At 51.8% G+C, this 13,175-nt stretch overlaps 3 protein-coding genes across 3 annotated transcripts; 1 reads left to right on the top strand and 2 right to left on the bottom strand.

Moving 5' to 3' along the window:
• Positions 1-528: 528 nt before the first annotated feature.
• On the bottom strand, positions 529-2,469 carry EX895_001067 (uncharacterized protein; the record flags this gene model as incomplete). The annotated part of the gene is made up of 2 exons (XM_029881667.1): positions 529-711; positions 802-2,469. 2 exons carry the CDS (start codon positions 2,467-2,469, stop codon positions 529-531), a joined length of 1,851 nt encoding a protein of 616 aa, XP_029741755.1.
• Positions 2,470-6,126: 3,657 nt separating this feature from the next.
• On the top strand, positions 6,127-7,296 carry EX895_001066 (uncharacterized protein; the record flags this gene model as incomplete). The annotated part of the gene is made up of 1 exon (XM_029881666.1): positions 6,127-7,296. One exon carries the CDS (start codon positions 6,127-6,129, stop codon positions 7,294-7,296), a length of 1,170 nt encoding a protein of 389 aa, XP_029741754.1.
• A 1,519-nt stretch (positions 7,297-8,815) lies between these two features.
• On the bottom strand, positions 8,816-10,696 carry EX895_001065 (uncharacterized protein; the record flags this gene model as incomplete). The annotated part of the gene is made up of 1 exon (XM_029881665.1): positions 8,816-10,696. The coding sequence occupies one exon, from the start codon at positions 10,694-10,696 to the stop codon at positions 8,816-8,818; it is 1,881 nt and encodes a 626-aa protein (XP_029741753.1).
• Between the last annotated feature and the right edge of the window lie 2,479 nt (positions 10,697-13,175).

The following is a 13,175-nucleotide window of genomic DNA, read 5'->3' as shown; positions in this document are numbered from 1 at the left end:
AAGCATCCGAAGTATTCATGTATGTACACAAGACAAATGCACGATTGAACAGAGTCCTTGACCGCCATCACCAAAGAACAGTACCGTGCTCAAATTGTACAGGGTTAGGAACGGGCTTCCGAGCTTTGATTTGTTGTTCCTGGCATTTTTAGGAAAACAGAACCCAGATTGGGAAAACCTCAATGTGGGTGTAATCTCGCAAGCCTTGAAATACTGTAGTCTCACAGTACGACTCGTGTTCCTGCAGCCTGGCCTTTGCGCAGAAGTCTCGGCCATCTATAATCCTCGTGTATGATGACAATGCTTACACAGATGCACGCGAGCGAGATGTAACAGCCGCGTGAAGTGGAGAGAAAAATGCGCTGGATTGAAACATTCGGGCAAAACAGGATTGTGGCACAGAAGCACAGGAAGGGTTTGTTCGAGATGCGCAGCGCGAGAAAAAGTATGGGAAACAGAGTAATGGTGACGAGCAGACCGCACAAAACCATTTGGTCGAGATGATCATGACTTCTTTTGTCTTACCCCCTACTTACTTGCGGGGTCGAGAGCGTACGAAGACCATGTGCGCAGCCTGGGCCCGTACCTGTACAGCAACAGCGGGATGGGTGCCATGACCAAAGAAATGCAACCGATCAAGAAGCATCCCCATGCGACTGGAAATTGAACTGGTCCATTTTTCTGCAAATTGCTAAACATGGCATGGCCGACCTGTCATCATGGAAAGGGTGAAAACTTGTTCTTCAGCGACCGGAGGACCAATGGCATTGAGGCATGAGAATATGACAGGCGAGGACATACCAAGGGCAAAGCGGCACCAATGCCAGAACGGAAGAAGTCGTTTCCGCTAAAAACGCTGGCGAGATAGTCCGGGTAGCAATCCGCAAGATATGCCAAGCCGCATTGGAACAGCGGGAACGTACCGATAGCGAAGAAGGCGGAAAAGATGATGGGTACAATCCAATGAATGGATCGATTGGCTGTCCATCCAAAACCAAACATGCAAATTGGGATCGCCCAAGCAGCGATTACAGCTGGCTCGAGCCACTTTTCGGGGCCCACCTTGCCCTTGTTTTCGATGTAAAGGGGTATGTACGAGTACTTGACCCAGAGGCAGAATGCCGAGTAGGCCAAGATTGCGCCAACGACAATGCCAGAGAAAGCCAGACCTTGCTCACCAAGGTTGAAACCGTAAGTTTCAACGAACACGATGGGAAAGCACTCGAACCAGAGGTACAGGATACCGTAAACGAGGCCGATGTGAAGATTGATGCCGAGAACGATGGGCTCGGTGAAAGAGAGGACGAAGGGTCGCACAAATGTCATGAGGGCGATCTCCTTGCCGGTAAGGTGAGCGATCATCATCTCGCCCTTGGTGCGCAGATGCATGTTATTGGTTTTTTTTCGTAAGCGCTTGCAACGTCGAAAGAGAATGTTTGAGGACGAAGTTTCTGGCAAAGCGACGACGAGGACGATGAGAGTGAATCCAGACAGCATTAGCAGAGGCCATATGGTCCATCTGAAACCTTGGGTGCCGTAGTGTTGAGCTGCAAAACCGCCAACGACTGGACCAAGGACGGGACCAAGAATAGCTGAAATTCCCCATGCGCCCATGGCGAATGGCCGGGTCGTAGGTTCGAACATGTCTCCAATACTTGCACCGCCAGTAGCAAGAGGCGGACAACCGAACAGACCAGTCAGAAATCGGAGTACCATAAAGCCAGCTATGTTACTAGTCAGGGCTGTAGGGATCTGTAGAATGAAGAAGAAAAACAGCGTGACCACGTAGGGAAGAGTTCTGCCAATGGCTGGGATCTCTGAAGCGGCTGTGAGACCGAGCATAGGACCAGTTCCATACCCTACTACGAAGAGAGTGAGTCCGAGAGTAGCCGTGACAGTGCCGACGCCGAAATAATCAGCAATGAGAACAATCCCAGGAGTGTAAATGGCCGAGCCAAGGTAGACGGAGAACGTGAGCAAACACAGGAGGCCAGTTACGAATATCTTGCGTTTCGGGCTCCAATTGAGCGGGTTCTCCGGATCACCCGGTCCACTCCAGTGCACGAGGTAAGGGTCGTCTTCGTTGTTCATATCGTTCGGAGGAGCTTCGAGGTTGTTTGCTTCCTTGATGGTGCCCGTTCCGTCTTTCTGGGCTGAAGCGTTGTTTTGAGAAACGTTCTCCGGGCTAGTTGGCTGCCCCTTTTCTGACGCTTCGAGATTCCCGTCCGAAGAGGAGCCACGGATAGATAAAGATGTCGACAATGAAATTGGCTCGTGTTGTCGGATCTGCTGCTGTGAAAAGAGCTCGGACTTGTATCCTGGCAAGTATTGCTCGGGCAGAACAAAGCTAACTCTCTGTTCAGGGTGAGGAAACCGTTTGCCGTGTGAAAGCTTGTTGACCAGTCTAGCCCAGATGGTGTCCTGGTACCAGGGAAGACTGTCGACTGTGTGGTGTTGTTGCTGCCTCATGGCTCGAAATCGTCTCAACAAAGCCGGCTGGATACTAGACTGGACTTGTGCAAAGGAGGGGAAGACGTGTGGAACTGCTGAGACGGACTGAACTGAGGTCTGATTCATTTCATCTATTGCAGTATATATCTGGAAGCTAGCAGACTGTATAAGAAACGAGTTTCTCGAGCTCGAGTAGAACATTTCGCATCGGAACGAAATTTCTGGCTTCCCCTTCCTTTCTGCGAAGAGTTCTTTGTTCCACCTCATGCGGAAGGTCATATCGTTTCAGAGTCATTCACATAGGCGATCTTTCTCGCCCATCGACGGACAACTAGTGTTTTAAGTCGGAATAAGGATGCCGCGCTACAATAGCTGAATCCTGGAGGTACATCGAAGCTGCACTTGTGGAAATACTTGCGTTAGCCAGTCGAAAAGTGCTGGTGAACCAGAACTCGGCTGAGCCAGCTACTCAAGGCACGATACTCTCGCACAAGGTCTTCTCCTCTCTCCGACTTCACAGAGTACACCCGACAGCAGCAGCAGAAATCTGAGCCGAACTGGATTTGGATTGCTGAGTGGCAAACGGACTAAGCGATCCGGAATCTGATAAACCCGCATCAGGGCTCACAATTGGCAGTTGTTCTGTCGGCAGAAGTATTTATAAAAAATGATGCAATGTCCGCTAAGATTGCAGCCGCCATTGTCTTGAGCATCATCCTCTGGTCTTTTTGGCCGGCTTCTGTCTGATGCTTGAGATCTTCGTCCGAAAAAGAGCCGCGGGCAGTCAAAGCTGTTGCCGATGAGTTCGGCTCGTGTTGTCTGATGTGCTCCTCTAAAGAAAGCTTGGAATTTTATCCTGGCGAGTATCCTTGCGAGTATTGCTCAGGCAGAACAAAGCCAATCCCCTGTTCAGGATGAGGAAACCATTTGCCGTGTGAAAGCTTGTTGACCAGTCTAGCCCAGATGGTGTCCTGTTACCCGGGGAAGACTGTCGACTGTGCGGTGTTTTGGCCGCATTGCTCCTAAACAGTCTCAAGAAAGCTTGGGATGAGATGTGTAGGAAAGCTGAGACGGACTGAACTGAGGCCGGATTCAATCCAATCATTTCATCATGTACCTGGAGACCCTATCAATTCTCAAGCTCGCTGAGGAACCTTTCGCATCGGCACAACGTTTTTCCCTGCTCAGCACAAGCTGCGCAAGTTGGACATCCCGCCGAGTGCCGAGAAGCCCTAGTGACTCAGAGGACAATGGGTATCTCGTTCGCTCAGCAGACGAGTAGCAGGGCAAGTCGGGATAAGGATAGCGAGCTGCAAGTAGTCTTCACACCTTAGAATCGCAGCGGAGCTGTACTTGTCTACAGTTGCGTTGACTAGTCGCGCGGTGCTGCTGAGCCAGAGATCTGCCGAGCTATAAGCACAGACACACTTGCACCAGGTATTCTCCCCCAGGTCGAACTAAGTACGCCTTGACAGCTGCATCAGCGACCCACAGCAAACGGTTTAGGGTTTTAAGCTGGCAGCGGACTAAGTGATCCGGTATCTGATAAAACCGCGTCAGGCTTTGACAACTTGTAATTGTACGCGTCGGAAAATAAATTCGAACAAAGAACTAAGCGCGAAGATGGCAGCCGCTAGACTTCCTACTACAGTAAACAAAAGAGCTTGCTGCGGAATACGAGCTCCATAACCTCCACATTTCCCTTGTCAGGCTGGCGGAGACAGCGTGTAGCCCTCGACTGTGCTATCTCATTGGCGTAATTTCACCTGTTTTTCCCAATGGCGCGTTCGTCCGGGAACATACAAAGTCTACGATGGGACTATCTCAGAGATGATCAAACTTTGATGCCCGGCCTTACGCAGCGCACTGCCTTGGGACCAGGTCGTAGGGTGAACACCGATCGGCTTTTGGACAGAAAACCTGCGTCGACATTTGGTAAACTATTCTCCGCTTTTGTAATTCTACCTCTAACTCACAAACTCATCACACCAACCATAACCGTTGTCGCACACGGGGTAAACACGTTTGCATGCATTCTGATGTGTTCCTCTCCCAAAGCTCACGTAGTAGCGGTAGCATCAGAATACCACTTCCACACCAAACGCAAGTCATTACCTTCGGTGGAAGCAGGACTTGAAGTACCCCACACACCTGCCTTTCATGTGACTTGATTGCTGGAACATCATGCAAAACGCCAACAAAGAGGGAAGAAAGAGCAAGGAACACCTTGGCAAACGCAAAGCTGCGAGGAGAGCTTGTAGCGTAAGTGCATCCCTTGGCTTCCGCGAGATCGCAAGTCAACATATATATCCGCTGAACCTGCCAAAGTCTCGCTGTAGTCGTGTAGCAAAAGGAAGCTCCGCTGCGATGGCCGAATACAGCAAGACGGCTCTTGTTCCCATTGGTATGTGACTGCGATACACTGTTCGGGAGACATCAAAAGGTTCCAGCAGATCTCGTCCAATGCTAAGCTGACACGCCTTTGAAACCTGCTCCTGCCTTGTATCGTTCCAAAGCATTAGTCGAGGAATTGAATGCACCTTCGATAGCGGAATTCGACAACCACCACTTCCTCTCAGTTACGTCGAAGCACTTGAGCAACGCACGGCCACATTGGAACAGCTCATCGCCTCCTTGGCACCTGGAGTCGACTTTACAAATAGCATCGGAGAGTCAATAGGCAGACCTGACCAAACACTCCCGCAAGATCGCGCTGCAGACACTTTGCAGCCGCACGCTACCGGCCATCTTTCGTCTCATGCTCACACTTCCGGCCAAGACGTTGCGCGTAGGCACTTGGCCAAGATGTTTGCGCCGTACCATGCCGATGCCTGCTATCACAAAACAGACAGCCAGAACACGACCGGCGATCAAGATGCTGTCGACGACCTTACTTTCATCCAAAGTAGACTTGAAAGAGTCGCTATTCACGATGAAGCCTCCTCCCCGAGCAACAGTCAGAGTCCAGACGAAATCATCAGCACCGACCGAATCATCGTCGGGACAGCTGCTCAAGCCGAATCGGGCCCCCTAACATCTCAATTCTACAAGTATCTTGGGAAGTCTAGTCCGCTTTCTGCTCTTCCCATTATTGCATGGCTTAGCCATCGCAGTACAGTTGAGATAGGCTCGCCACCTCACTGCGCACGCCAGCAGTACTGGCAATTTTCCGCCTCCATCGAATCATCATCCAGCAACGATCCTTTCAGACCAACGGCTGTCCCTGCTTGGCCTGCACCCGACCTTGCAGATCAGATGGTAGAAGCGTACTTCAGCCATGTCCATCGCGTTCATTTTGTCGTTAACGAAGCACACTTCCGCCACGACTATTCTGAAAGGCACGAACTGCGCAATGATCCAGAATGGCTCGCTCTTTGTTACAGCATCTTCATGTTTGGCTCACGCCATGTCGTACCTACGGATGCAGAGCAACACGATGGTCGGATCCAAAAAAAGCACGATGGCAAGCATTGGTGGCAAGCTGTCCAACATATTCTAAGCAGTATCCATCAACCTCAAAATCCGCTTCGGATTATTCAGGCACTTCTGCTTTCCTCCGTCTTCCAAGCAGGCATCACCATATCTGCCTCCACATCTTGGTCTCTGCTGGGTACAGCGATATGCATGCTTCTCGATATGGGTGCTCACCGCAGATCCTTCTACAAGAGGCTCAAAATGTCCAGGCTGGACAAAGAGACATTCAGACGTAACTTTTGGATTGCATACAGTCTGGATCGCGAAACGGCTGCATTGCTGGGAAGACCCATGATGCTGCGCGACGAGGATATCAGTGTAGACCTTCCACTCGAAGTAAGCGACGCTCTTATCTTCTCGACGCCAGACCCTGAGCCTCTCACAAAGTCGTCAGACTGTCAATCTACCTCCATCAGCGCTTTCGTGTGTGCACTTCGACTGGACGAGATCATCGGTTTCACGCTCAGGTCTGTCTATTCGCTCCACCGGACCAAGGTGCGCATGGGTTTCGCCGCAGAACACTTCAGCAAAGAGCTCGTCCAAGCCATCGACAAGGCGCTTGACGACTGGTTTGTCTCCATACCCACCCACCTCCGCTTCGACGCAAACGAGTCCGAAAATGATAGGCTGATTCAGTCCTGCTTGCTGTATACCAAATTCTACAATTGCAAGATCCTGCTTCATCGCCCATTTGTTCCGAGCAACGATGGTGGCAGCTTCGGAACGGGTCTCAGCTTCTCTGCGCTCAACGTATGCGCCGGTGCTGCTCGAAGCATAATGCAGTTGACAAGGACATGGCAAGTTCGAGGGCTGCAATCCAACACAAGCATATTTGTGGTCTACCGCATGTTTACTGCGAGCACAATATTGCTCATTGTCATCTGGAACGCTAAGCGTACAGGACGGAAGGCTCCAAGTTGGGCGTCACAGGACCTGCGCCATGCAGTGCAGGTGTTTAGCAGCCTCGAGTCACATTGGCAATTCTGCGGTAAGGCTGTCGACATGATCGAATGGATCATGAACTTGTCGCTATCGGAGATGCCGGCTACAGGCAATGCCTCGGCAAACGAAACGTCAGTTGAAGGATATGATCTGCCGCAATCAGAACAAGCTCAGTTCGCAGGAGCAGGTACAATTTACGTGCCTGAGTGGACGCCGCACCATGCGCCATTTGGAACAAACGACATGGATCAGCAGCCTTTCTTCTGGCCATTCAGTGCCCAGGACTTGATTAGCAAGTCCTTCGAGTCGATTAGCGGACCAACGCTGTCGCCTGCGAACCAGCTGCCACAGCACACGACCCTTGATCCAATCTTAGGTGGACTTCTTGATTCGGTCGAGGCGTACTTTTCGGCGAGTGGCAGTTCGTAGGCGGAATCGTCAATATAGGCATCCCATCTGCCAACCTACTCCTCCTTGCCGTACACAAAGCTGCACGCCCTAACGCCAGCCTTCTCTTCGAACAGTGACTTGCAGGAGAGGACACAGGTACAAGCGAGGAGCTAGACGCTGGGCTTGCCACACCACCCAGTCAACGCGAGCTGGTAGCACCTCTTCTTGAGCAGCTCCGCTTTGACATCGCTGAACATGCCTCCACCTCGAGCTTGCCAACATGCTCGAAGCGGCTTCTCCCCTGTTGGTTACACATGGCTATGCCCCTTGCAAACCGAGAAAGCCACGATCAGCTCCGATCCTATCTTCACCGTCGCCCTCGCTATCCGCATGCTTCCTAGCTCCACCGACTGCCCGCAGCGCAACCAGCTGGATGGCTTCCGTCACCTCGAAGTCTGCCCTGCCACCCTAACCAGCGCCATGATGACATGAAGTTGATCCAGGCCCAAGCGCTTGCCCCCCTCAGAACGCCTTCGTCCAGGTCGAACCAGTTGTGGTCACACCTGCCTCCTCCTGCCGCTCCGATCTCCGCACTCGGGATGCAGGGTGCCCTGGACAGTGCAGTCATTGCTCTCGACTTTACTGTGCACTCCTTCGCAAACCAGCTTGTCCGCCAGCAGCTAGCCCAGGTACCTACCTCCCTTGCCCCATTGGACCGTCTCAGCAAGACACAAGACGTCCTCTCCAACCGCCTCGCTGTGGAGGCTGCTGAGAAGTCCCAGCGGTACCAGGATAACGTCACTGGCGACTTTATTCCCAGACCAATCTCCTGCGGCGGCTTCCAAGTTCTTCAGGTTAGGGTTCACCTGGTCCTTCTGCTTCAGCATGGTTCCCATATTAGCTCGCATTGTCCTCCTTCTGTCCACCAGCCTCATCCGCTTCCGCTGCTTTGCTTACCCTATTCTCCGCTGAACATCCTGCCTACTCCCTCCCCGGGTAGCTGACCTCTGTAAAGAGATTCTCGCTCAACACATAGGTGTACTATGCTCGCAGTCCAATCACCCGTTTCTCGCCTAGCTGAAGTGGCAGCGCCTGCAAGATTCTCCCGCCCGCCATGCCTGTGATGCCTTTTGTTATCCGGTGGATTTTCATTGCAAAGAGGGGAGAGAGACTTACTAATATAATAAACATTCGTTTTTACAAACGTACTGAACAAGAACTGCTACTGTATTGCCTCAATTAACCCTGCGACAGGCCCTGCTAAGAGATTGCCCGCGTTGCTGGTGCCAGAAAGTCAAATGAGGGCGTGCATACAACTTCCAATTCATGTCCTTCGGCCCAAAGATGCTTCCATGTCGAAACGATATCTTCCGGGTTACCAAGTGGCGTCGTTCATCACCGCAACAACTCCTTCCTCAGACGAGGGTATAGAACGTATTTGCCAGCAAGCTGCGCTCCCATCCGAAGCTTCTCCAGACGGCAATCCCATTCGTCTCACCACGATCTCTGGAAACCCTGAAGAATGGGCGTGAAACTACAGAAGTTGCGGAGAACGTCATCAATGTTCGCAAAAGTTGTACGTATCTGTAACTCTTTCCGTCTTCTCCTCTCGCCGCGTGCGTTCGTTCATCAGCTCGAGTCGAATCGTCTTTGCTCTTCTGAGCGTCATCAGACCTCTCGCCTGAATTTGTGTGTTCAGCTCGTCTTGACTCAGCTTGGTCGACCACCAATCTTGCTGCTGTGGAGGTACGATCGAGGTGCTGGCAAGGCGATAGTTCGGATCGACGAGCCAAAGCACGAGGAAGCGGCGATGACCAGGTCTAGTCTTGTCGATCAACTCAAACGGCTCGACTCGATGTTGCAGAGTGTTGGGGAAAGCGAGAAGTCGACCGTTTGGTGTTGCGATGCTTCCAATATTCTGTAGCTTGATTTCATCCCTGAGCGAAGGTGTGCCAAAAAGAACACAAAGCGGCGCATGATCATCCTGTTCGTACGGCATGTCGACTTCATCTAGGTGAGCATTCTGTCGGAAAGAAATGCGAGCCTCGCTAACGTTTTCGACGTCGTAGTAAAGGATCGACGTGGCCACAATGTGTTCGTTCATCATGCCCTCGACATGCCAGCTTCCACCAGCATAGGAAGGGTTTCCGGGGGTCAACTCGATACTGGCAAGCTTGACAATGACCTGCAGGCCGCGATCGCGGTACTCGTCTTCGAGATGAACTGGGCGTTGAGGATCGAGTGCTCGCCGCTTCTTGCAGCGCCGCTTGCCGCCGGACTCTTGTTGCGCGAAGCCATCGACTTGAGAACGCCAGTCAAGATAGGCAGCTTCATCACCAGGTTCTGGATGCAGGATACGTCTGGTATACAGGAACTTGTCCAGCGCGGACCATACCAAGCTTTTGCTTTCTTTCAATGCTTTTTTGAGGACGAAAGGACCTTGGACCTCAACTATCTCGGGATCGTCGGGTTGAGCAAACCATTCGGCGAGCTTGGCACGCACTTCGGGATCCAGATCTGGCTCCGCAATGTTAGCCTTGTCGAGATCTAGGAGCCAAGATGGTGGGACCTGGGGTTCGAAATTTGCGCCGTCAGGGCATGGGATACGAAGAGGCAGTTCGGGTGCAGTTGCACGAATGAGGACGTGATTCCAAGGCTGGATGGAGAGAGATATGGCTCGTTGAATGAGCTCGTACAGGGTGCGATTGCAACTGGGCTCGAGATTGTTGATGTAAGAGCGAATCAAGACGTTACTGCCAGTATCTCCTTGGAAGGCAACGTCACATGGGAGCCATTGAAACCTGAACGAGTAGAAATCGACTGGCTGAGGGAAATATACAGGAGAAGATTCCCTGTGTTGTTCAGGGAAGGGTGTGCCTTGATCGCTCTGGTGCCAAGTGTCAAGATCAACAGCACCTTGCGGGAGATAGCGCGTGCGCCCGTAAATGAGCGGATAGAGAGAAGGATGGACCAGGTCGAGAACTTGATTTCTGGATCGCGGATGCCAATCTTTAGGTTCATGCTCGAGCAGCGGCTTGATGGCTTGTTTGAGTTGATCGAGAAAGCTCTGCGTGAGGAGCGAATCCGACTTGACACAGGTGTTGTGCGATTGCAGTGTAGGTACAAGGCCTGTACGTTGGAAGAAGTTGCTTTTATCACGTAGCTCAAGAATGCACCAGTCGAATGCTCTCTGCGATATGAGATGGGACTGCTGCGTAGCTTCGACACGCCATCTAGCAACAATCTCTGGATCATGGATCTTGAGTTGCCAGTTGGGCTTGTCGGTGAGGGCATCCATGACAGCTAGCATTGCCACTTCGCGGACTGTAAGTCGAGGGGGATACCACGTTGGCTGAATAGCGCTGCGAAAGGAAGCGAAATCGCCATTGAGCTGTTGCAGATCGAGTCCGCAGCCCATGACATTGACGGCGGAAGTCATTGCTGTTGGCAGACAGTGATGTTTGAGAGAGAGAGACGGAGGAAGAAACAGTCACTATGGTAACGACTGAACTGCTCATTTATTGTACGGATCTAGGGTGGGGGATTCTGGTCAGTGAAAACTCTAGAAGCTGCCATTGCTGAGCGACGTTGAAAATACATGCCAGCCCAGCGGAACAGTGTAAGTCTTGATACTCGCAACAGGCATGCTCTTGTTTGAGTGCTTCTTTTGGAGACCCTCCGCCTGGGCAGAAATGAAGAAAGTGTGTAAAGAAGCGAGAACTTGAGACGAAGACTTTTCTGCGACTAAGAACCTCGGAGGCGCGTGCTATGGACAAGACGTACTGTATGTGCAGCCAAGCAGAGTACTGCACTAGAATTCAAAATTTGCGGAAACGTCCGAAATGTCAGACTATGGCGGCAAATATTTATCTAGATGCTTCAAATCTTTCTTGACAAACTAGCTTTGCCGCCACCTTTCGTGAAAGCCTAGGTTCGCTCCAGAAAATAGGTCACATCCCAATCGAAAACACAATGCTCGACTTGACTTTCTCGAATGAACGCTGACACTACAGTACAGTATGAGCGCGGTACCAGGGTCGCGATCCTATATTCTCCATGAATGTAGGTACGCGCGCAAGCAGGCTTAGCTAGGTCAGCTCTCAGGTCGCAGTCTCAAGGAAAACAGCTACTCTTCTCTCACACCTCCGTTACTCCAGGCGCAACAATCGTTGTTCTCGAATTGGATACTGGCTGAAATACGTACAACTAACATTCCACCCCCCTGATAGGAAAAGCATGTAGCTTGATAGCGAGGTGCGTGAACAGGCGATCCTCGGATGTTCCTAAAATCGAGTTCTTGACAACTTAGGGTTAAGGGTTCATTCGTTGCTGCATGCAGCTCCGTCATCAAGCTAGCATTTCCCCACAGTCCGAAGCTGAACATAGTACTTTGGGCGTCTCTTCTCCATCATCCATCTCGTAACCTCCCTTTGAACCTATACCACATGTCTACCAGTTCAACATAACCTTCCCTTGTAACACATCATTCCCCATCACACTCAAAGGACAAGCGAAGAAAGAGGGTATCTAGTGTAGGCAACAATGACGCTCGCTTCGACAAGCAGAACAGTCGTCGACGGGATTGTTCAGCACATGGAGCGGTACCTGGGTGAGATTCAGGGCGTGATGATCGAGATACGAGAACGGCCATAGAGCACCGTTCCAGGTCGTGGAGTTCGGTCAGGTGCCTGGAGAGACGGGCTGAACCGCGCTCGCCACGCTCGGCCTCAACCAATACCCCACCCGCTCGGCCACATCCGGGAAAGAAGTGCGCCAAGAACTCGTGCTCCTACTTCCCACCACGTCGGCCCGGGGGCCGTTCCCTTCAGTCTACAACAGATCGGCACCCAGGTGGTCCGTTCAGGCGAAGCCGTGCTCCGAGGAGAGTTCCTCGAACTCGACCCCCCTGGCCCATTCGTCTCTGATTCAGAGCTGACCGCGTTCTACGCAACTTATCCATGCTACCCGCCCGATGGATTCAACACTTATCATGGTCCTGAATTTGATGTCATCTTTGCGTGGGTCATCTTGATCGCGCCGTCCGAGCTGGCTTTCGTCAAAAGCGAGGGATGGTCGAAGTTCAAACACCTTCTTTCCAAGCAAGACAACGACCTAGTCGACTTGAGACGTTCTCCTCTTGTGCTCACCTGAGCGGGTCGACGAGTGGGAAGACATCTTAGCCTTGACCTGAGGGGTAGGGCGCGGCGCGAAACAGGGTTTGATGGGGGAAGCGTGGCCAGGATGGCGTGTAAACCTAGGGTCAGACGGCCCACTCTGAAATTTTGAAATAGCTTGATGACGGTCAAACCAAGTGTTGAACCGCTGCGAGTTCCCCGCACACTACGGATGTGCAAGTCCTTCATCGTTCAAGCAGGCAAAGAGGTATAAAAGCTCTCTGGGATGTGTATGTTTTAGCAACACAGCCGAACAGCAAGGATGCATCTCACGACCTTATTATGACAACTGAAAGGCGGTTGGCCCAAAGGAGGGTGGCAGAATGGCACAAACTGATGACGACGGTCAGAGTGCCCTGCTCATAAGAAGACCTTTCAATAGGCTGCACAATGGTTTGCTATTCGAGAGTAAAGCTCCTTACCCTTCGAGAAGCAGCTCCTCTTCGAGGTCGGCTCGTGCAAAATGCTCTATGCCCTTATCGCCTAGGTCACCAAGTATCAGGACCCGACAGACTTAACGCCTATCGCACTGCGCTTGACATTGTCCGCCGAGCAGCACAAGTTGAAACGCTGACCGAAGCTACATTCGCACAGGCCATGAAAGCAGTCGACTAACTCATCCCAGACAATGACGATTCCAGCTGGTGTTGGACCAGTCCCATCTAGGAATACGCGAGGATCTGTGTTTACTACCCTCTCGGCCCGGTAAGTGGCGACGAAGAAATGGTATTCTCGCACTCCTAC

This window comes from Sporisorium graminicola, chromosome SGRAM_10 (assembly GCF_005498985.1).
Source record: "Sporisorium graminicola strain CBS 10092 chromosome SGRAM_10, whole genome shotgun sequence".
Classification (NCBI taxonomy): domain Eukaryota; kingdom Fungi; phylum Basidiomycota; class Ustilaginomycetes; order Ustilaginales; family Ustilaginaceae; genus Sporisorium; species Sporisorium graminicola.
This window is presented reverse-complemented; position numbering and strand designations above follow the sequence as displayed.